Source organism: Loxodonta africana, chromosome 5 (assembly GCF_030014295.1).
Source record: "Loxodonta africana isolate mLoxAfr1 chromosome 5, mLoxAfr1.hap2, whole genome shotgun sequence".
Classification (NCBI taxonomy): Eukaryota; Metazoa; Chordata; class Mammalia; order Proboscidea; family Elephantidae; genus Loxodonta; species Loxodonta africana.
Window position 1 is genome coordinate 37,989,405 of NC_087346.1, and position 25,749 is coordinate 38,015,153.

Genomic DNA, 25,749 nt, shown 5'->3' on the forward strand with positions numbered 1-25,749 from the left:
ACACCTTACTTATTCAATCTGCATGCTGAACAAACAATCTGAGAAGCTGGATTATATGAAGAAGAATGGGACATTAGAATTGGAGGAGACTCATTAACAACCTACTATATGCCGATGATACAATCTTTCTTGCTGTAAATGAAGATGACTTGAAGCATTTACTGATTAAGGTCAAAGTCCACAGCCTTCAGTGTGGATTATATTTAAACAGGAAGAAAACAAAAATCCTCACTAGACTGATAAACAGTATCATGATAAGTGGAGAAAATACTGAAGTTGTCAATGATTTCATTCTGCTTTGGCCAACAATCAATGCCCATGGAAGCAGCAGTCAAGAAATTAAAAAATGTGCTGCATTGGGCAACCCTCTGCAAAAGACATCCTTAAAGTTTTAAAAAACAAAGATGTCACTTTGATGACTAAGCGTGCCTGACCCAATCCATAGTCTTTTCAATTATCTCAAAAAGTAGTTGGACAATGTAAAAGGAAGACCAAAGGAGAACTGATGCACTGAAATTGTGGTGTTGGCAAATATATATTCAATATATACCATGGACTTCCAGAAGAATGAACAAATCACTCTTGGAAGAAATACAACCAGAATGTTCCTTAGAAGCGAGGCTGGTGAGACTTTGTCTTGCTTACTCTGGACATGTTATCAGGAAAGACCAATCACTAGAAAAGGACAATCATGTTTGGTAAAACAGAAGGTCAGCAAAAATGAGGGAAACCCTCAATGAGGTAAATGGGCACAACAGCCTCAACAATGGACTCAAACAAACCAATGGTCATGAATACAGCAACAGGACCCGGCAATGTTTTTTTCTATTTTACATAAGACTGCCATGTGTTGGAGATGATTAGACAGCAACTAATAACAGCAACAACATACCAACCCTATGAATCTGATAACATTATTAATAATACAGTATTTTGCAGCACTGATGATTAACCCCAAATCTCTTACTTGTCCAAATCTCACAATCCCTTATCCACAATTATAAATCCAAAGAGCTCTGAAAAATCAAAACCTTGTACATAAGTGTAAAGCAAAATAATTTGGCAGCATCAGTTGACCTGAACTGATGGGAAGCTTTATATCGTCTTTATTTTTCTAACTATAAAAATGCTCCTTCAGAAATAGCATAGTGTTTGATTACGAGGTGCTGCCTCAGATCTTGCTGAAGTTACTCTATAATATACAGTATTATATAAATTGGCCCTAAGTTGTTTACTTTTTCATTGCGAGCTGAGATTTTGTTAGCCCAAAAAAAGCCCGCCGGCACCAGGCTGAAATTTGTATATATCTAATTGTTTTAAAAATAACTCAAATAAGCAGATTTTCAGTCACTTACAGCCTGCCTGCTTTGCCTACCCTGCAAAACTCTACCCAACATCTGCTAGCCTTAGATAAGATAAAACCTGGTAGTTTTAAGGACCCCCAGCTTTATCTGTCTTTTGGAGTTCTCTGACCAAGAAACTCTCCACCTTGCTGCTCTCTGACCAAGAAACTCTCCACCTTGCTGCAGGACGCCGTCGCAAAGATGTACCTAACCGTTCCCCTTCCCCATGGCTTTTGATGTCCTCTTTCCCTTCTGGTGGCTCCCTGTACCATTAGCCTCTGAAAGACCTCTTGCTATGGGGGACCATACCCTGCATACAGCTGTCAATGCATCAGCCCCAATAAATAGCTTGTTGTACAACACTATTTCATGGTCACATCTTTATTCTTGATCAGTCCCAAATTCCCCCAAACTCACCATAAATAATATTTGTACCATATTATCTTTCACAATCCAAAAATTCCTGAATTCCAACATACAACTACCCGCAAGGGTTTGAGTTAATGATATAAACCTGTATTTAGAATTTTGGAGTCCCTGAATGGTGGGAAATTTTAACACACTCTGCTGCTAACTGAAAGATTGGAGGTTCAAGTCCACCCAGAGGCTCCTAGGCCTGGTGATCTAATTCTGAAAAATCAGCCACTAAAAACCTTATGGAGCACCGTTCTTACCCAGTCACATATGGGGTTGCCGTGAGTTGGAGCCAACTCTACAGAAAATAATAAATGTAAAACTTTAGAGTTTAAAGAAGATTTAAATATAAACTTCCTTTTTTTTTTCATTGTATTAAAAAAAATCAAAACCAAACCTGTTGCTGTCGAGTCGATTCTGACTCATAGCGACCCTATACATAGGAAAAATGAGGTCTAAAGTCACAGCAATTATAGGCAGAACTGATACTAGAATTCAGTCCAAGGTTTTTTTTTTCTTACTATGTCATACTGCCTCTTTTATCTACTTTTAAGACTGAAACCTGACTTTCCTTAGTCGAGAAATAGAGATAACAACAGTACCTATCTCATAGAGTTATTGTGAGAATTAAATAAGTAAATGCATAAGCAGTGCTTGACACATAATAGTTTTATGCCTTCCATCAAGAGTATTAGTATCATTAGAAATAGTATATTGAATTATTAAGCTATGTGATTTCTTTGTCTGCACTTATATGTAAGTGATATCCATATTGTGGTATCTGTGTTGCCATTAGGAGAAACCAGGGGGAAAAATCAGCGCCAACATTTTGCCTTCCAAAATATGCTCTTGATGTGCACACAATAAATTTGAAAGCCAAAACCTTTAGATTTGTAAGAGCCTGGTTGGAAAGGATTTTAGCAATAAAAAAGGAAGGCCAAGGGATAAAGGAAAGCAAACCACACAGTTAATTTATAACAACAGGTTGGAAAGAGAAAGGGAAGGGTTCCTGGTGACCCTGTCTCAAAAAAAAGAAAAAGAAATGAAATCATCGGAGCCAGGAAGAGGTGCAGGAAGGTTGGTGGGGTAAGACACTGGAAAGGCCTGGTTGAAGTCTGAGTTGAGGGCATGAACTTGTAAAGACCTGTGAGCAGAAAAGTGTGAGGATCAACAGATTTCCTGCCACTGTTGCTACCATTACCTGGATCAGAAGCTGGGCCAGTACCTGCAGGGTTCCCACCACCCACCAGAGAGTGCTGTCTGTTGAGGATTTTCTATTGATAAGGATGATCATGCATCCAGGTTTTCCTAGAACTGTCACAATTTATGCCCGTTGCTTACCTGTTTATGCCTCTTATCCCCGCATAATTAACAACACCTCCTCAATTATTTGTGAGAGTCTCTGGGGGGTGCAAACAGCTACTAACCAAAAGGTTGGTGGCTGGAACCGACCCAGCAGTGCCAGGGAAGAAAGCCCTGGTGATTTGCTTCTGTAAGATTACAGCCAAGAAAATTCTATGGAGCAGCTCTATTCTGTAACACATGAGGCTGCCATGAGTCGGAATAGATTTGATTTCTGTTATTTATATTTTATAAAGGATAACATATATGGTTATTCTACCTATCGACAGCAGCATGCTTTTCCACTGCTGATCATCCCACAGAAGCTCATCTCTGAGGTGTTGGTCAGTCTCATCTGATCTGCTCCAAATGACATACCCCTTTAAATGGCCCAAGACCCTTGCAGGGCCTCTAAAACACAAGGTGAGACCCTTGACACTCAGAGGGATGGAATGACCGCGAAAAACCTGAAAACTACACTTGAGTGACGCTGGACAGTAGCCACCACATCTCTTTCACATATGAATCATTGTTGTAATTCACTGTGTCTTGTCTTCCCAGCTATATTTGCAAGCTTCTCTGAGGTACAGATTGTATTTCACCTCCATCAGGATTTAGCATACTCCTTTCACTCATAGTAAGCACTCAGTAAAAATTTAAAAGATAATCTAATTGAAAGAACCTCTGTTTTTTTTTTTTTTTAACACTATAGGTGGCCATGGTAAGAAAGAGAAAATAATTTTATATAGTTTTTAATTCTATTAATGCATAGTTAAGATAAAACCAATTGCTGCAAAGTCCATTCTGACTTGGAGATCTCATGTGTGTCGGAACACAACTGTGCTCTATAGGGTTTTCAGTGGCTGTGACCTTTCGGAAGTAAATTGCCAGGCCTTTCTTCTAAGGGACATTCTGCAAAATTTCTGACCAGTACTCTTCAAAAGCATCAAGGTCATGAAAAACAAGGAAAGACTGAGAAACTATCACAGAAATGAAGGAGATATCGTGATTAAATACAATGTGGTATTGTGGATTGGATCTTGGGACACATAAAATTCATTAGTGGAAAAACTGGTGCAATCGAAATAAAAGTTGTAGTTTATTTAATAGTATTGTACCAATATTAGTCCCTTAGTTTTGAGAGATACCTAATAAATGGTTAGGTATGATGTTAACATTAGGGGAAGCTGAGTGAAGGTTATATGAGCACTCTCTTGTATCTCTGCAGCTGTACTGTAAGTCTAAGATTATCTCAAAATAAAGAAAGTTTAAAAATATATCCCTGAGTACTAAAGCTATGTTAGTTTTTTTCACTAAGACTTTTTCTATGTAGGGAAATAAGTAAATAAAAATCCATTGTATATATACTTCCTACTCCTGACTGATCTTTCTCATCCAGATAAACAACGGACTAAGACAGAATCAAGTAAAAAAACATAGGCAAGTAAGAAAGATACATTCACAGCTATAATTATCCAGGAATCATCTTGTAATACTTTTTGGAAGAAAGCACAATATAATCTCTTTTACTGAGTTATTAGAATTCACATGGTTATGAGATAAACCTAATTAAATGAATGCATTGACATATTCTCCAATTGCTCCTATTTACAATCTCCAATTGCTCCTATTTACACATCCTTCTTTACAAAAGACAGAGACCAAATGCCCCAAAGAAATTCAAAGCCTAAATATAATTAACTGTCTCTCAAGAATAGACAACCCTTGTCATTTAACTTGTCCTGAATTTAGTTCACAGAAGACAGCTGCAAAATAAAACATTCTGGAAAAATTACTGAGGTGGTAGGTTAAATGTATCTCAGACAGCATCAACAGTCTAAAAACTTAAAGTTATTTCATATATGGCAAAATGGATAACTTGTCTTTTTTTCTACTGCATTTTCTGTCCAAATTTTCTATAATGTGTGTATACTAATTAAAAAACAAAAATATATTTATAGTCCATAAAACATTTATAATTTTGTAAGGTTATAAAACATATTTTATAATAAGCACAAAATATGTTTATAATTATAAATTTATAATTTAATAAACTTATAAAGTAAGTTCTGGATTGGAAAATGAATTGTGATTTATCTGAATGGAAAGCTTTATGCTCAACTATTAGGTTAAGAACATGCTAATTGGGGCCATTGTTTTATGTTTTATGGCTCTTACAAGTATACAGAAGTGCAATTTTTATCCATAACTCAAGAGTTAGTTCAATAATTAAATATTAATATAATTTCTCTACCCTTTATACATTTCTTTTTTTTGTCTTTGCTTGTTTGTCCTGGGGTGAAATTCAGTAATTTAATTTACTTTAAAACTCTAACGCAATCAACTAAACCTCAAAAAGGCCTCAGGAGTAGATTTCTTGCCAACACAATTGTAAGAAAATTCCTGTCATCCTTGGCTGGACTCAATATTGTCTTGTTGCTAAACTCTTCAAGTTACTGTTTTTTATTTATTTATTTTTTAGTATTGAATCAATGTGTAATGCAACTAATCTTCGAAAAAGGAAATATGGGAGGCAGAGCCCACATGGCACCCTAGACAGATGCATCATGCTATCCCTCTGCAGCAAAGACCCAAAAAACTAAGTAAAACAGATACAAACATCAATCCTGGAACTCTAAGCATCAAATGAAGGGATAAAGAACTAGATCAAACACCAAATGGAAGAAACAGAAGGAAAACAGAGAACAAGGAGTCAAGGCTCCCTGCCTAACACCACACAGCAACAACCTAGGACAGGGAGTATAGGAAGGTAACTTCATGCAGCTCCCAACAGAAGACAGAGCACTCACTCCATATGCCACCTCAACCCCTTCCTGCTGGATCATGCCACACCATTGCAGGAAGGGAATTATTGGCTCACTGCAAGACAAGCCCTCCCCCACCCCCACACACCAGCTCCTGCCAGCTCCTGTTGTGCCATTTTTTTTTCTTTTCCCTTTCTTTCTTTTCATTCTCCCTCTCACCTAGCCCCACACATCACTTCTACCCCTTCCTGCTTGGCTACACCACACTACCATGGGTAGAGAGCCACTCACCTGCCACCACCTTGAGTCTGTCCTGTCCACACCCACTGGCTCCACTGTGCCATTTTTTTCCCCTTTCCTTTATTTATTTCTCTCTCCCACCTAGCTCTGAACCCTACCACTACCCCTTCCCACTGGGCCATGCTGTGTCACCTTGGCTAGAAAGCCACTGGCCCACAGCTGTCCTGGGTCTCCCCTACCCCCACCCGCTGGCTCCCATCGTGCCATTTTTTTTTCTTTTTCCCCTTTCTTCCTTCTCTTTCTCCCTCCCACCTAGTCCCATATGACACTTCTAACCCTTCCTACCAGGCCATGGCACACAGCTGCAGGGAACCATTGCCTGGCCACTGTCCTGGGTCCTGCCTGTCCCCACTCACCTCCACCCACTGGCTCCTGCCATGCCATCTCCCCCCCCCTTTCTTTCTCCCTTCCACCTGGCCCCATATGCCACCCCTACCCCTTCCCAGCAGGCCACACCACACTGCAGTGGGTAGAGAGATATTGGCCTGCCACCAGCACAGGTCTGCCCCGCTCCACCTGCCGGCTCCCACCACATGATTTTTTTTTCTTTTTCCCACTCTTCCCTTACTTTCTTCCTCCCACCTAGCTCCATACCCCACCTCTACACCTTCCCCTTGGGCCATGCCACACTGCCACAGCTAGAAAGCCACCAGCCTGCTGCCACCCCAGGTCTACCTTGCCCTGACCCACTAGCTCCCACAGCACAACATTTTTCCTTTCTTCCTTTTCTTTCTCTTATCCACTTACCCCACACTCCACCTCCCCCCTTCCCACCTGTCCACAATGCTCTGTTGTGGCTAGAGAGCCATCAGCCTGCTGCTTTCTACCTCAAACCTAACCGCATATACCACCCACCCCATCTCACTGGTCCCCAGGTCTACCCAGCCCCCATCCACCAGCTACCCTTTTTTTTTTTTTCTTTTTTCTCTTTTCTTTCTTCCCTCCATCTAGCCCAGTATGCCAATTCCCCTTCCTGCTGGACTTTGCTGTGCCACCACAGCTTGATCATCCCCAGCTCAGGCCTGCTGCCACACCAGGCTGGTACTGCCCCTCCCCTCCCACCACTTGACCAGTGGCTAAACAGAGGAAAGCAAGGCTGTAACACTCCCTGTATGACACCCCTGCATATCTGGTGAGGGGCTGTGAACACTCCCACACCACTGGATCAACATCAGGAGGCAGACAGCACCTGCCCCGTCCACCCTCAGAAACCTCACCAAACCAGTGTACAGCAAAGAGGGCTCACCCTGCCTGCTGCTGTCTGTCCCACTCGGACAAGGTGGTGAGAGCTATCATGTCCACAGATGAGCAAACAGCAAAGCATGCCTGGTCCACCTGTCCTGACATATCAAAACAAAGCTAAGAAGCAGGAAGAAACAAACGAACATACAATCAACAAATAAGGAAAGTAATAGCTAATGTCTCAGAAACAGTAGAAACCTCCGAAACATATTTTAAAAAGCTGGACAAGATGGCTCCAGCAAGTAACCAAAATAATCAGATGAGCTTTTGGTATAAGAAGAGTCAGTGGAACCAACTGGTATGGAATTCAAAAGACTAACATTTAGGGCTCTCCAACAGATTAGGAAACAGATCAAGGAAAACGCAAGCAAAACCAAGGAAAAAGCAGGCAAAATCATGGAAAACGCAGACAAAACCAACGAAAACATGGCCAAAATCAAGGGAAACATAGACAAAATGATAGAAGAATTAAGGAAAGTAATCCAAAAACAAATCACCAAACTAAATAAGCAATTAGAAATAATACAAAAACAGCAACTAGAAATCCAAAATATAAACAAGAAAATTTCAGAAATGGACAACTCAATAGAAAATCTTAGGAGCAAATTTGAAATAATGGAAGACAGAATAAGTTAGATTTAAGACAAGTCCATGGATACCACTTTGTTTTGTTTTATGTGGGACACAATCAAAGAGACATACCTTAGACACAAAGACATAAATATATTAAAAATCAAAGAATGGAAAAAATGTATTTCAAGCAAACAGTAACCAAAATACTAACCAATACTAATCTCAGATAAAATAGAGTTTAAGGCAGAATCAACAATAAATGACAAGAAAGTACATCATGCGGGGATTAAACGGACAATCCACCAAGAAGACATAACCTTAATAAATATCTAAGCACCAAAAAACAGGGCTCAAAAAATACATAAAACAAACTCTAACAGCACAAAAACAGAAAGAGACAGTTCCATAATAATAGTAAGAAACTTCAACATACCAGTCTCGGTAAAGGACAGAATATCTAGAAAGAAACCCAGCAAAAATACAGAAGATCTAAAGGCTAAAATCAATCAATTTGACCTCATAGACATATATAGAACATTCCAACCAACAGCAGCAAAACCAACAGCCAACATCTTTCTCCAAAGAGAGAGGCTGAAAGCATTCCCCATGAGGATGGGAACATGACAAGGACGCCCTTTATCACCAGTACTATTTAACATTGTGTTGGAAGTCCTAGCTAAAGCAATAAGGCAAGAAAAAGAAATAAAGGGCATTCAAATTGGAAAGTAAGAGGTAAAACTATCCATATTCACAGATGATATGATACTGTACATAGAGAACCCCAAAGATTCCACAAGAAAACTACTGGAACTAATAAAATGATTTAGCAGAGTAGCAGGATACAAGATCAACATACAAAAATCAGTTGGATTCCTATACACCAACAAAGAGAACTTTGAAAAGCCACTAAGAAGATAAAATACTAAGGAATAAATCTAACCAGTGACATAAAAGAACTATACAGAGAAAACCACAAAACCCTATTGCAAGAAACCAAAAGAGACCTACCTAAATGGAAAAACATACCATGCTCATGAATAGGAAGACTCAACATTGTGAAAATGTCAATCCTACTCAAAGGAATCTACAGATACAATGCAACACCCATCCAAATAAAAACAGCATTTCTCAACAAGATTGAAAAACTAATCACCAACTTTACATGGAAAGAGGTCCCAAATCAGCAAAGAGTTATTGAAGAAAAAGAACAAAGTAGGAGGCCTCACACTACCTGATCTCAGAACCTACTATACAGTTACGGTAGACAAAACAGCCTGATACTGGTACAACAGACACATAGACAATGGAATAGAATCTAGAACCCAGATGTAAATCCATCCACCTATGGTTAGGTGATCTTTGACAAAGGACCAAAGTTCATTAGATGGGGGAAAAGACAGCGTTTTTAACAAATGGTGCTGGCAAAACTGGATATCCATCCGTAAAAAAAAGAAACTGGAACATACACAAAATGAAACTCACACCATACACAAAAACTAACTCAAAATAGATCAAAGACCTAAATATAAAATCTAAAATGATAAATATCATGGAGAAAAATAGGGACAATGCTAGGGGCCCTAATACATGGCATAAATACAATACAAACCATAACTAACAATGCACAAACACCAGAAGGTAAACTAGATAAACACATGCTCATCAAAAGACTTCACAAAAAAAGTAAAAAGAGAACCTACAGACAGGGAAAAAATTTTTGACTATGACATATCTGACCAGGTGTAATCTCTAAAATCTATATAATACCTAAATAACTCTACAACAAAAAGACAAATAACCCAATTAAAAAATGGGCAAAGGATATGAAAAGATACTTAACCAAAGAAGATATTCAGGCAGCTAACAAACACATGAGGAAATGCTCACAATCATTAGCCATTAGAGAAAGGCAAATCAAAACTACAATGAGATACCATCTCACCCCAATATTACTGGTACGAATAAAACAAAAACAGAAAGTAACAAATATTGGAGAGGTTGCAGGGAGGTTGGAACTCTTATGTACTAATAATGGAAATGTCAAATGATACAACTGCTACAGAAAATGACATGGCACTTCCTTAAAAAGCTAGAAATACCATATGATCCAGCAATCCCACTTCTCGGAAATATCCTAGAGAATTAAGAGCTGTCACACGAATAGACACATGCACACCATGTTTACTGCAGCATTATTCACAACAGCAAAAGATGGAAACAACCTAAGTGCCCATCAACAGATGAATGAATAAAAAATTATGGTATACACACAATGGAATACTATGCAACAATAAAGAACAATGATGAATCTGGAAAACATTTCACAACATGGATGAATCTGAGGGGCATTATCATGCTCGGTGAAATAAGTCAATCCCAAAAGGACAAATATTTTATGAGACTACTATTACAAACACCCAACAAAAGGTTTACACATAGATAAAAAAAAATCTTTGACGGTTACAAGGAAGGGAAAGCAGGGGAGGGAAAATCATTGACTAGATAGTAGACAAGTGTTAACTCTTGTGAAGGGAAAGACAACACATAATATAAGGGAAGTTTGGATAACTTGATCAAGGCAAAGCCATACAAGCTTCCTAGACACATCTAAACACCTTTGAAGGACTGAGTTACTGGGGCCGAGGGCTGGGGACTATGGTCTCGGGAGACATCTAGGTCACCTGGCATAACAGAGTTCACAAAAAATAAAAAAATAAAAAGTTCTACATTCTAGTTTGGTGAGTAGTGTCTGGTATTTTAAAAGCTTGCAAACGGCCATCTAAGATACATCTACTGGTCCCATCACATTAGGAACAAAGGAGAATGAAGAAAACTAAAGACACAAGGAAAATATTAATCCAGAGGACTAACGGACCACATGAACCACAGCCTCCTGCAGCCTAAGCCCAGAAGAGCTAGCTGGTGCCAGCTACCACCACCAACTGCTCTGACAGGGATCACAATAGAGGGTCCCAGACAGAGCAGAAGAAAAATGTAGAAAAAAATTCAAATTCATAAAAAAAAAGACTAGGAGGCGGAGCCAAGATGGCGGACTAGGCAGACACTACCTCGGATCCCTCTTACAACAAAGACACGGAAAAACAAGTGAATCGATCACATACATAACAATCTACGAACCCTGAACAACAAACACAGATTTAGAGACGGAGAATGAACTACTACGGGGAAGCAGCGATTGTTTCCAGAGCCTGGAGCCAGCGTACCAGTCAGGTACGGCACAAGCACAGAGAGCTGCTCCACCCCCCTGAACTAACCCCGGGAGGGAGACCAGCCGGTTCCACGGGCGGTGTGGGACGCAGCCGGTAGAAGTCCCCGGGAGGCAGTGACTGGTCTTGGAGCAGGAAGAGCAGCATCCCAGCTGGGGAACCGTCTCGCCGGGATTTGGACTGGACTCAGGTACGGCATAAACACAGAGAGCTGCTCCACCCCCCTGAACTAACCCTGGGAGGGGCCCAGCCGGGTCGCGCGGGCGGCGTGGAACGCAGCCTGTAGGAGAAGTCCCCGGGAGGCAGCGACTGGTATTGGAGCGGGGAGAACAGCGTCCCAGCCGGGACACTCGGTCACGGCACAAGCACGGGGAGCTGCTCCACCCATCTGAACTAACCCCGGGAGGGGGCCCACCTGGTTCTCGGGGGCGGCAAGGCCACACGGCTGGAGGGACGAGAAGTCCCCGGGAGGCAGCGACTGATTTTGGAGTCGAGAGTGCACCGTCCCAGTAGGGGAGCCTTGACGTTGGGCGTGGGGCTGGAAGCGGAGGATCTGACCGTGACTCCAGCGGGCCAGACCCCCCGGGGACAATCTCCACACAGCCAGCACACATAGGCGATGCGCCCGCGGGAATCTGATATAATAGTCATTCCAAGCAAGACAAGCAACTCTGGCTATATTCTGAGGTGCTACTCTCCTATCTCTCTGTTCCCTCCCCCACCCTCCCCAGACGGCTTCATTAACATCCGAATAGCCTGAGCCAGAGGGAGAACTCTGATAGGGGTCTGACTGCATTTTTTTTTTAGCGGATTTTCTGGAAAAACTAGTTTCCCAGTGATGGCTCGGAGACAACAATCCATATCAAACCACTTAAAGAAGCAGACCATGACAGCTTCTCCAACCACCCAAACAAAAGAATCAAAATCTTTCCCAAATGAAGATACAATCTTGGAATTATCAGATACAGAATATAAAAAACTAATTTACAGAATGCTTAAAGATATCACAAATGAAATTAGGATAACTGCAGAAAAAGCCAAGGAACACACCGATAAAACTGTTGAAGAACTCAAAAAGATTATTCAAGAACATAGTGGAAAAATTAATAAGTTGCAAGAATCCATAGAGAGACAACATGTAGAAATCCAAAAGATTAACAATAAAATTACAGAATTAGACAACGCAATAGGAAGTCAGAGGAGCAGACTCGAACAATTAGAATGCAGACTGGGACATCTGGAGGACCAGGGAATCAATACCAACATAGCTGAAAAAAAATCAGATAAAAGAATCAAAAAAAATGAAGAAACCCTAAGAATTACGTGGGACTCTATCAAGAAGGATAACTTGCGAGTGATTGGAGTCCCAGAACAGGGAGGGGGGACAGAAAACACAGAGAAAATAGTTGAAGAACTCCTGACACAAAACTTCCCTGACATCATGAAAGACGAAAGGATATCTATCCAAGATGCTCATCGAACCCCATTTAAGATTGATCCAAAAAGAAAAACACCAAGACATATTATCATCAAACTTGCCAAAACCAAAGACAAACAGAAAATTTTAAAAGCAGCCAGGGAGAAAAGAAAGGTTTCCTTCAAGGGAGAATCAATAAGAATAAGTTCAGACTACTCAGCAGAAACCATGCAGGCAAGAAGGGAATGGGATGACATATACAGACCACTGAAGGAGAAAAACTGCCAGCCAAGGATCATATATCCAGCAAAACTCCCTCTGAAATATGAAGGCGAAATTAAGATATTTACAGACAAACACAAGTTTAGAGAATTTGCAAAAACCAAACCAAAGCTACAAGAAATACTAAAGGATATTGTTTGGTCAGAGAACCAATAATGTCAGATATCAGCACAACACAAGGTCACAAAACAGAACGTCCTGATATCAACTCAAATAGGGAAATCACAAAAACAAATTAAGATTAAATAAAAAAAAAATACACATAACAGGGAATCATGGAAGTCAATAGGTAAAAGATCACAATAATCAAAAAGAGGGACTAAATACAGGAGGCATTGAACTGCCATATGGAGAGTGATACAAGGCGATATAGAGCAATACAAGTTAGGTTTTTACTTAGAAAAATAGGGGTAAATAATAAGGTAACCACAAAAAGGTATAACAACTCTATAACTCAAGATAAAAGCCAAGAAAAACGTAACGACTCAACTAACATAAAGTCAAACACTATGAAAATGAGGATCTCACAATTTACTAAGAAAAACGCCTCAGCACAAAAAAGTATGTGGAAAAATGAAATTGTCAACAACACACATAAAAAGGCATCAAAATGACAGCACTAAAAACTTATTTATCTATAATTACGCTGAATGTAAATGGACTAAATGCACCCATTAAGAGACAGAGAGTCACAGACTGGATAAAGAAACACGATCCATCTATATGCTGCCTACAAGAGACACACCTTAGACTTAGAGACACAAACAAACTAAAACTCAAAGGATGGAAAAAAGTATATCAAGCAAACAATAAGCAAAAAAGAAGAGGAGTAGCAATATTAATTTCTGACAAAATAGACTTTAGACTTAAATCCACCACAAAGGATAAAGAAGGACACTATATAATGATAAAAGGGACAATTGATCAGGAAGACATAACCATATTAAATACATATGCACCCAATGACAGGGCTGCAAGATACATAAATCAAATTTTAACAGAATTGAAAAGTGAGATAGATACCTCCACAATTATAGTAGGAGACTTCAACACACCACTTTCGGAGAAGGACAGGACATCTAGTAAGAAGCTCAATAGAGACACGGAAGATCTAATTACAACAATCAACCAACTTGACCTCATTGACTTATACAGAACTCTCCACCCAACTGCTGCAAAGTATACTTTTTTTTCTAGTGCACATGGAACATTCTCTAGACTAGACCACATATTAGGTCATAAAACAAACCTTTGCAGAGTCCAAAACATCGAAATATTACAAAGCATCTTCTCAGACCACAAGGCAATAAAACTAGAGATCAATAACAGAAAAACTAGGGAAAAGAAATCAAATACTTGGAAAATGAACAATACCCTCCTGAAAAAAGACTGGGTTATAGAAGACATCAAGGAGGGAATAAGGAAATTCACAGAAAGCAACGAGAATGAAAATACTTCCTATCAAAACCTCTGGGACACAGCAAAAGCAGTGCTCAGAGGCCAATTTATATCGATAAATGCACACATACAAAAAGAAGAAAGAGCCAAAATCAGAGGACTGTCCCTACGACTTGAACAAATAGAAAGTGAGCAACAAAAGAATCCATCAGGCACCGGAAGAAAACAAATAATAAAAATTAGAGCTGAACTAAATGAATTAGAGAACAGAAAAACAATTGAAAGAATTAACAAAGCCAAAAGCTGGTTCTTTGAAAAAATTAACAAAATTGATAAACCATTGGCTAGACTGACTAAAGAAATACAGGAAAGGAAACAAATAACCCGAATAAGAAACGAGAAGGATCACATCACAACAGAACCAAATGAAATTAAAAGAATCATTTCAGATTATTATGAAAAATTGTACTCTAACAAATTTGAAAACCTAGAAGAAATGGATGAATTCCTGGAAAAACGCTACCTACCTAAACTAACACATTCAGAAGTAGAACAACTAAATAGACCCATAACAAAAAAAGAGATTGAAACGGTAATCAAAAAACTCCCAACAAAAAAAAGCCCTGGCCCGGACGGCTTCACTGCAGAGTTCTACCAAACTTTCAGAGAAGAGTTAACACCACTACTTCTGAAGGTATTCCAAAGCATAGAAAATGACGGAATACTACCCAACTCATTCTATGAAGCCACCATCTCCCTGATACCAAAACCAGGTAAAGACATTACAAAAAAAGAAAATTATAGACCTATATCCCTCATGAACATTGATGCAAAAATCCTCAACAAAATTCTAGCCAATAGAATCCAACAACACATCAAAAAAATAATTCACCCTGATCAAGTGGGATTTATACCAGGTATGCAAGGCTGGTTTAATATCAGAAAAACCATTAATGTAATCCATCACATAAATAAAACAAAAGACAAAAACCACATGATCTTATCAATTGATGCAGAAAAGGCATTTGACAAAGTCCAACACCCATTTATGATAAAAACTCTTACCAAAATAGGAATTGAAGGAAAATTCCTCAACATAATAAAGGGCATCTATGCAAAGCCAACAGCCAATATCACTCTAAATGGAGAGAACCTGAAAGCATTTCCCTTGAGAACGGGAACCAGACAAGGATGCCCTTTATCACCGCTCTTATTCAACATCGTGCTAGAAGTCCTAACCAGGGCAATTAGGCTAGACAAAGAAATAAAAGGTATCCGGATTGGCAAGGAAGAAGTAAAGTTATCACTATTTGCAGATGACATGATTATATACACAGAAAACCCTAAGGAATCCTCCAGAAAACTACTGAAACTAATAGAAGAGTTTGGCAGAGTCTCAGGTTATAAAATAAACATACAAAAATCACTTGGATTCCTCTACATCAACAAAAAGAACACCGAAGAGGAAATCACCAAATCAATACCATTCACAGTAGCCCCCAAGAAGATAAGATACTTAGGAATAAATCTTACCAAGGATGTAAAAGACCTATACAAAGAAAACTACAAAGCTCTACTACAAGAAATTCAAAAGGACATACTTAAGTGGAAAAACATACCTTGCTCATGGATAGGAAGACTTAACATAGTAAAAATGTCTATTCTACCAAAAGCCATCTATACATTTAATGCACTTCCGATCCAAATTCCAATGTCATATTTTAAGGGGATAGAGAAACAAATCACCAATTTCATATGGAAGGGAAAGAAGCCCCGGATAAGCAAAGCACTACTGAAAAAGAAGAAGAAAGTGGGAGGCCTCACTTTACCTGACTTCAGAACCTATTATACAGCTACAGTAGTCAAAACAGCCTGGTACTGGTACAACAACAGGCACATAGACCAATGGAACAGAATTGAGAACCCAGACATAGATCCATCCACGTATGAGCAGCTGATATTTGACAAAGGACCAGTGTCAGTTAATTGGGGAAAAGATAGCCTTTTTAACAAATGGTGCTGGCATAACTGGATATCCATTTGCAAAAAAATGAAACAGGACCCATACCTCACACCATGCACAAAAACTAACTCCAAGTGGATCAAAGACCTAAACATAAAGACTAAAACGATAAAGATCATGGAAGAAAAAATTGGGACAACCCTAGGAGCCCTAATACAAGGTATAAACAGAATACAAAACATTACCAAAAATGATGAAGAGAAACCCGATAACTGGGAGCTCCTAAAAATCAAACACCTATGCTCATCTAAAGACTTCTCCAAAAGAGTAAAAAGACCACCTACAGATTGGGAAAGAATTTTCAGCTATGACATCTCCGACCAGCGCCTGATCTCTAAAATCTACATGATTCTGTCAAAACTCAACCACAAAAAGACAAACAACCCAATCAAGAAGTGGGCAAAGGATATGAACACACATTTCACTAAAGAAGATATTCAGGCAGCCAACAGATACATGAGAAAATGCTCTCGATCATTAGCCATTAGAGAAATGCAAATTAAAACTACGATGAGATTTCATCTCACACCAGCAAGGCTGGCATTAATCCAAAAAACACAAAATAATAAATGTTGGAGAGGCTGTGGAGAGATTGGAACTCTCATACACTGCTGGTGGGAATGTAAAATGGTACAACCACTTTGGAAATCTATCTGGCGTTATCTTAAACAGTTAGAAATAGAACTACCATACAACCCAGAAATCCCACTCCTCGGAATATACCCTAGAGATACAAGAGCCTTCATACAAACAGATATATGCACACCCATGTTTATTGCAGCTCTGTTTACAATAGCAAAAAGTTGGAAGCAACCAAGGTGTCCATCAGCGGATGAATGGGTAAATAAATTGTGGTATATTCACACAACGGAATACTACGCATCGATAAAGAACAGTGACGAATCTCTGAAACATTTCATAACATGGAGGAACCTGGAAGGCATTATGCTGAGCGAAATTAGTCAGAGGCAAAAGGACAAATGTTGTATAAGACCACTATTATAAGATCTTGAGAAATAGTAAACCTGAGAAGAACACATACTTTTGTGGTTACGAGGGGGGGAGGGAGGGAGGGTGGGAGAGTGTTTTTTTTATTGATTAATCAGTAGATAAGAACTGCTTTAGGTGAAGGGAAAGACAACACTCAATACATGGAAGGTCAGCTCAATTGGACTGGACCAAAAGCAAAGAAGTTTCCGGGATAAACTGAATGCTTCAAAGGTCAGCGGAGCAAGCGCGGGGGTCTGGGGAACATGGTTTGAGGGGACTTCTAAGTCAATTGGCAAAATAATTCTATTATGAAATCATTCTGCATCCCACTTTGAAATATGGCGTCTGGGGTCTTAAATGCTAATAAGCAGCCATCTAAGATGCATCAATTGGTCTCAACCCACCTGGAGCAAAGGAAAATGAAGAACACCAAGGCCACACGACAACTAAGAGCCCAAGAGACAGAAAGGGCCACATGAATCAGAGACCTACATCATCCTGAGACCAGAAGAACTAGTTGGTGCCCGGCCACAATCGATGACTGCCCTGTCAGGGAGCACAGCAAGGACCCCTGAGGGAGCAGGAGATCAGTGGGATACAGACCCCAAATTCTCATAAAAAGACCAAACTTAATGGTCTGACTGAGACTTGAGGAATCCCGGCGGCCATGCTCCCCAGACCTTCTGTTGGCACAGGACAGGAACCATCCCGGAAGACAACTCATCAGACATGAAAGGGACTGGTCAGCGGGTGGGAGAGAGACGCTGATGAAGAGTGAGCTAATTATATCAGGTGGACACTTGAGATTGTGTTGGCAACTCTTGTCTGGAGGGGGGATGGGAGGATAGAGAGAGAGGGAAGCTGGCAAAATTGTCAAGAAAGGAGAGACTGAAAGGGCAGACTCAAGAGGGGAAGAGAAGTGGGAGTAGGGAGTGAGATGTATGTAAACTTATATGTGACAGACTGATTGGATTTGTAAACGTTCACTTGAAGCTTAATAAAAGTTATTTAAAAAAAAAAAAAAGACTAGATTTACTGGTCTGACAGTGACTGGAGGAGCCCCCGAGACCATGGTCCCTGGACACTCTGCTTACTCACAACTGAAACCACTCCCAAAGTCCACCTTTCAACCAAAGATTAGACAGGCCAATAAAACAAAACAAACAAAAAAAAAACCACACTGCCCAAAAGCAAAGAGGAGAAGGCAAGAAGGGACAGAGAAACTAGACGAAAGGACATGGAGAACCCAGGGAGAGGAAGAAAAGGTGGAAAGTGCTAACACATTGCAGGGATTGCAACTAATAACAGAAAACAGTTTGTGTATAACATTTTTGAATGCAAAAATTACTTGCAAAAAAGAAAATATGCAGAGCTTTAAGCCTTCTGAATTACCTTCAAAACTGTTAACTTTTTTCTTAGCAAATTTATAGGATTGGATTCTCTAATTTTTTCACATGAGCAACAATGATTTTTAAGCATAGTGAATGGTTCAACTACAAACATCTGCTATGTTCTCAAAAGGTAAACAATTATGGAAAACATAGGTCATCATTATGTGTTTATTGATATAAAAGAATTCTTGGTGGAACGGCAAACACGCTCAAGAGAGTTTAAGCAGGGGATTATAGATTCTTGGATTCCACAGTATAATTGGATTATGAATGGTTGGTGATTAATGTACCAGAATAATACTGTCAGATCAGAGCAGATAACAATGGTCTTTTGATTAATGAATTTTTCTACTAAAAATGGTGTATCACACAGCAATGACCTAAGCTCCATCTTTTATTTATGATTATTTTTTAACTGAAAAAGTAATAGACTTTGGGTCAAGATGATCAGTAAATTGAGGTTTTCATGTAACCCTCTGCTTCTAACACAAATAATAGAAATGGAAAAATAGAAAGCCCAGAAGATGTATCAGGGTGCTAAAAATATATAAATCTCTCCACGAAGTTAACAAAACCGCAGAGTTGGGGGCAGGAAGTGAAGCTACAGGTCTGTGTGTTTGTGAAAGGAAGAGGTCAGAAATAGGTTCCCAGGGGTCAGAGCCTGGTCATGTTTTGGAAATCCCTTTTTAAAATTCTGATTACTCCTTTAAATTGTTTTCTCATAGCTTTCTGTTTCTATGTTATGGTGATCGTATCTCTTCGATTTCTCTGACCATACTCACTAAAATGTTGTGTGTGTGTGTGTGTGCATGTATGCTTTATTTATTTTGGATTTTTAAAAATTATCTTCTGTTTCTGCCAGTATTACTATTTATTTACCCCCATGGTGATTTTCTGTTTATTTATCTTGGATTTTCTCGTTTATGTTGTTTGTCTTCCTCACATGCCCAGTTGTCTTAGGTTGTTTGTTCAGCTTTAAGAATGCTGGACTGTGAGACTGGTGTGGGTTTCCTCTGATGCTAAGTTTAAGTAGACTTAAGTTGGTTGGTTTTTCTGTAATTCTCTGTGGAGTGGCAAATCAGGCTGGGAGCATTTTGTACTTGGGTGCCAACTGTTAGCTTTCAAGTTAGAGTGAGTAGGTAGGGAGCCAGGCAGGGAACCTCCCAAATGCTGAAGAGGAGGAATTTACTGTGGAGCACTGGCATTCACACTAGAAGCCTTAAAGTTCTCCACAAGGCTCTGTTCATCTTTTTAAGGAAACAGCTTCAAGGATTTTTGCTTTTTTTTTGCAGGAGGGAAATTCTGGTTGCCTGCCTTCTACAGAAGGGGTGAAGGGAGGCAGGGAGATGCCTCCTTTGTATGTTTCTCATCTCACTTTCACTAAATTCTTTGGACCCAGAGTCTCTAGGAAGTTTCAAAAGGGAGTCTGACTCTCTGCTCCTCTCTTATTAAATAGATGATCAGAAACTAATGTCCTATGACAATATTATCTTCATTTCCAACTGAAATGATGAAACTTCACAGATTTAAGACAGGTAATGCTCTTCACTTTTATAGAAGAACACTTAAAGAACATTTTGAGATCTTTTGTCAAATTTCCCATTGTAACACCCCAAATCCTTTATATAAAATCTATCAATAGAGCCCAGTTAACTAACTGGTACAGGATCTAATGACTCACTCAGCTAACACAGCTACCTCACCAATAAGTGTTCTTGGTCAGAAGATCAAGTGAGAGAGTCATATTGGAAATTCAAGCTGTTACTATTAAAAATAGCTCCACATATAATATTCACCACTGGTTAGTTAGTTGCATTGTTTTTATTTATGAAAATACATCATTATTGGTAAATTATTTAGTCTTTCTGCCTGCCTACAGCATAAGCATAATTTTAAAAAATTGGGGTAGAAAATGCCTGTACATGATAAAGACAGTGATGCAACCGAACTGTGGATGAGACAGAAAGCATTTCAGGCAAAAATTCCGTGTTGGCTATGAGACTGGGATGAAAAAACAAGCTTGAACAATGTTCTCACTTTTCTATATTAAGCAAGAGAAGTGCCACTGACTGCACACAGCACAACCTTGTGAAAGCAACTTCCTCTTTCTGGTGGCATTTCTTTTTCACACCTAATATTATCTGCCCCACTGGTAGTGTCCTTTACCACAACTGAAGGTCACATCAAAGCCACAGCTGTGGCAAGGGAAAGACAAAAGGTGGTGCATCATCACAACTTACAGCCTCTCTAAAGGGGATTTGGACATTCCCCCACTCACCATAATTTGGATGTAGTATAGGCAACATGCCAGAAATCTTGGGTTAGCATATCTGAATATCAAACCCACTACACCAAAATGAAGGTACATTTTCCTAGGAGCCCGTTTGACAGGATCCCTTCCCCTCCAATTACTGATGAAGAAGTAAAGATACTTTTCAAGATACCACATTTCAGAAGGTACAGTTTTTGGAAAGAATTTGGAATTGGAATCTCCACCATTTGGCAGTTGGGGGACATTGGGCAAATTACTTAAACTCATTAAAATTCAATTTCCTTATCTGTATAATAGGGATAATTTCTTCCTTATAAAATTATTATATTGCAAAAATTATATATATTAAGACCTCATATATACAATATAGATATATTAAAACTTCATAGTCTTTGAAACATAGTAATTTTATATTTGTGTAATATGTGGCACAGAGGTGGATTAACTGATAGACTAAGCAAGTGTTTGGGGCATAAGCAAGATGAGGGCCCCCAAAATGGAAAAATAACTAGGTAAAATTATTTGGTTTCTCAAAATAAAATTATTGAAGTAGTCATCCTGACTAAAAAAATAAGCTTAATTGTACTTTCTTGTATTTTTTAAAAATGCTTTTTAATGCTTTATTGCCCTATTTTGAATTAAAGACAGGAGTTAGTACCATCAACTTTTCAGTGCTTAGTTACTCTAAGGGCATTTATCTACCTCTGGTTTCCTCCCCCTTCTCTATTGAGAATTCCACCCCAAGACATACACCCAACCATTTTACTAAACTGGGCACATTCAAATATTTTAATAAATTTATGCTGTCATACTTAGCTTGCTTTTGATTTACAATAAAATTTCCCCTTAAAGTAATTCAAAATTATGCTTTTGTATGTCTATCTGCTTATTTATTTTTGTGTCTTTTTAGTTTACATTTTTCTATACTGTTTAGTGTATCATCAACCTTATAGACTCCGGGGGAATCTTGGACTTTTCTGGCCTGTTTTGTGAAGAAACGGTATGTAAACAAGGTAGAAAATCAATCATTCCCAAATGCATAGGTGATGAACTTTAAAAATGTAATGTGACTTACAGGTTTTCCGCTCTTTGATTGTTCCGTTATGGACCCAAATTGATGTACAGCAAAACACACTAGGTAAGTGCTCATGGGGACAGACTTCTGGAAAGTTGTTCGATTCCATTTATCATCTACCGACTCTTTTTTCTGTGGAAAACAAGAGATAATTTTTTACTTATCAAAAATATCAATCATGTACAAACAAAGAAATGTTTGCCTCCAACCTGGCTTCCTAGTCAGAAGTCCTTTGTCACAGTTTAGGGGTAAAATTTTCGTGGTGATGTTGAACAGACTAAAGGAAAAGTCATTTTATTTTCAGTAATGGGAACCATTTTGCAGTTGATGGCGCTGGGTGTTGGGTTTTAAGAGTGACTGAACTACACATTGTATCAGGATTCTCAGGGAGAAATAAAATTTTGACTATGGTATAAACTAGACAGGAACTTCTTTATATTTCTGCACTAAATGCATAATCCTTTGAGAGAATACTGTGATCCCTTGATGAAGACTAGACTATTGCTCAGTGCCTTGCACACAGCAAGGACTAACTAGGTATTGCTGATTTGACTAGAGGTAGGAGGACAATAGCTGTTATCTTTTCCACCTCTGGTTGTCTACACAAAAGAACCATGGTGTGCCTCGGTTACCGTGGAGAGAGAGAGGGATTCCACTGCCTGATTTTACTGTCCCAATCAGATTTCCTGTCCATGCCAGCCCTGCCTTCCTCATGCCAACCACCAGTTCTAATACTTCAATCATGAGTACTTGTCAACACTTGCCACCATTGTTTAAACATTTCCACATCCCCTGCAGTCACTCTCTAAGTCACACTATAATGGAAAGCTTTACAAATGGATTAAATGAGGGTGGCTGGACTAGATTTGATGCATCATGGACAAGGTATGTGTGTGTGTATGCATGTGTTTGTATAAAAGTGTTGGGGCTCCAGTGAGGTTAAGTCACTCTATGATAAAAACCTAGTAGTACTTGTTTTGGCCTCCTAATGACCCAGAAGATTCTCCTTCTTCCAGGACTATTATCTAGATAAAGAACAGAACATCTAATTTAAGGAATTATACTCTGCAAAATTAAAAGGTCATGCAGGGAAGTCTTAAACAGAAGTTGGCAAAGCTTGCCTTCTTTGTTTTCCCATCTTCACCCCCTCTCTGATCCATGCCAAAGTGTTCTAACAACATTTGACCCTGATCCAACCTTCTGGTTTGGTGTGTCAGGCTTTAAGTTTATCCTTTCCTCTTTCTTCTCCAATCAAAACTCAATTTCTCAGGCACCCGACACCAGAAGAAAACAAGCTGGTAAACGAATTCAGGCTGAGACAAGGATGGCTGATGACAGTTTATATTTTAACCCTCAAGTTTTAGTTTTTTCTAGCTGTTTTTTGCCCTGCTTTTAAAAAGGATATTTACAATGAGAAAGGATTGGTTTCAATGGTATTTTAGAAAGTGGATCAGGATGACAAATGACAGAAATACAATTTCGAGCAGGATGTCCTTTAGGTATTAGGTAGTTGACAATTATGCCAAAGTATGAGCCTGATCCTTTTATATGTCAAGTGTGTAAGGTATAGTAAAGCTCAAACTTCAGGTAATGACACTTTAGTTAAATACATTACCCATTATGGGACTGAGGAGCAATAACAGATGAAAAAGACTCTATGTTAATTAACAATTTTACAGCTAGAACTTCTTGTAATTTTTTTTTTTTTAACATTTAACAAGCACTTCCTGTACACAAGAAAATCTACGGGCATGGTGTTCTCTGGACTTGGCTTCTATACTATACCCAGAGTTTAATTTTTTTTTTTTTAAACCATAGATCTGTACTAAAAAGCTTGATTTTTATTCAACTGCAAACAAAGAATAGTGACTAGGCCTTTGGAAATTTTAGTTTGCAGTTAATTTGCCAAGACTAGAAAATTCTTTGAGTTAAGCTCAGTCCAGCTGATGTCCATCCATTGTATTCACTATTGTTTAGAAACCCCAAAGTGGCCTTTTGACTGGACTGTGATATCTTGGGTTAAAGACTTCTCAGACTCAAGGCGGGGCAAAAAAAGAGAAAGAGATTGCCAAAATGTATTCTAATTCTCTAAATAAACGTCTAGTGCGCATTCAATTTTAAAATTCAGTGAAATCTCTTCCATAGCAAACCATTAAAAATGGACTATCTGTCTAAACAAAAAATTTCAAAAATACTCACCTCCACTGGCATATTTGAAAGTGCTTCATAGTCATTGGGGTGAATGATAGATATATTGTAAGTCGCCTTTTTGTTGGGCTCATCAAAACAAGGGAAGGATTTCCTGGCATCTGTTGGTTCATGATCAGTGGCTGCTATGCTCCTTAGAAACAAACACACAAACAAACAAATCTTTGTTGCTTCTTCTGACAGTCCCTATGTTTCTATCATTATAGGGGAAAATTCTATAATTATAAAAAAAAAACTAAAATTGCCATTTCCTAAAATGAGTTTCCGTTTAGAAAACTGTCAAATAATTCTCAAAGTCTTTCCTGGAATATTTAGGTTAACAAATAAATGACCATCCTGGGAATGTCTCAGATATTTTATTCTAATAGTTAGATATTTTAATGCAATAACTAAAAATCTGTGAACTGCAGAGGAGCAAAAACAAGTCCAGTTATGAGATATCACTCTGTCCACCTCAAAGCTACAGAGCAACAAGCAGATAAACACAAACACAAAGGCTTGTTTCTAACTGTCCTTGTGAGAACTGAACAGCTGTGTTCTGTCACAGAGTAGAGGAGGACATTCCAGAGTCCCTAGCTCCTGTCTCTAATGGCACTTTCTTCCTTGTTTATGTTACACCAGGGACAAAACCCTCATTTTCATTTCTATGCAAAAGCAGTGTCTGTATAACCTCCCAGGTGAAGTGAGCTTTGACCAGGTTCAAAGCCCACTTTTGAAAACAGAGAGTAGCATTCTAACCTGGTGTCATAATGGTTAGGTGCCCGTCTGCTAACCAAAAGGCCGGTAGTTCAAACCCACCAGCTGTTCCGTGGGAGAAAGATGTGGCAGTCTGCTTCCGTAGAGTACAGCCTAGCAAAGCCTATGGGGCAATTCTCTTCTGTTATATTGGGTCACTATGAATAGAAATCGCCTCGACGGCACATAACAACAACCAGGCATGTGTTTTTTGTTCTATTGTACATAGGGTCACTATGAGTTGGAATCAACTCAATGGCATCTAACAACAATGAAAATGTTAATATTTCCATCATTTCAAAGTGAAAATATTTTTTATAAGTAATGTAATTTTTTCTAAGTGATGTATACATCACTTTTGATATATAAGTATTATCAAAGTAAGAAAATGTTGTTGTATACCTGTTCATTGAAAAGTAAGCCAAGTAAAAAGTTTAGAAGAAAGAAAGAGTAAAGAAATGTTGACTTATATTCACTAATGATTTGTCTAAGGAATATTTTCCTTTCAGGGTTCTCAAGGAGTGAAGAAAGCACATCATAAAGTAATCCAGTTTAAATTATAAGATTCATTCATGCATCCATCAAATATTTATTGATTCATCCCCTCGTCCCCCAACACACACACACACATTTGCCAGGCTTTATTCTAGGGGCTGAAGAAATAACAAAGACCATATAGATTAAGTACCTGGTTCCTTACTAGGTGATAGAAAATAAACACGTGAACAAATAATTTAAGAGAGTCAGGAGGGC

General features: G+C 38.9%; 1 protein-coding gene across 2 annotated transcripts in view; it reads right to left on the reverse strand.

The window, feature by feature from the left end:
- The window catches only part of ENPEP (glutamyl aminopeptidase), a 124,957-nt gene that overhangs the window by 78,221 nt on the left and 20,987 nt on the right, over positions 1-25,749 (reverse strand). For both annotated transcript variants that reach the window (XM_064285440.1, XM_010590507.3), the window contains exons 2-3: positions 24,253-24,394; positions 22,054-22,185 (exon numbers count right to left, since the gene is read on the reverse strand). In XM_064285440.1, the coding sequence (XP_064141510.1) occupies positions 22,054-22,185; positions 24,253-24,394 (274 nt within the window). The remainder of the gene's footprint in view (positions 1-22,053; positions 22,186-24,252; positions 24,395-25,749) is intronic.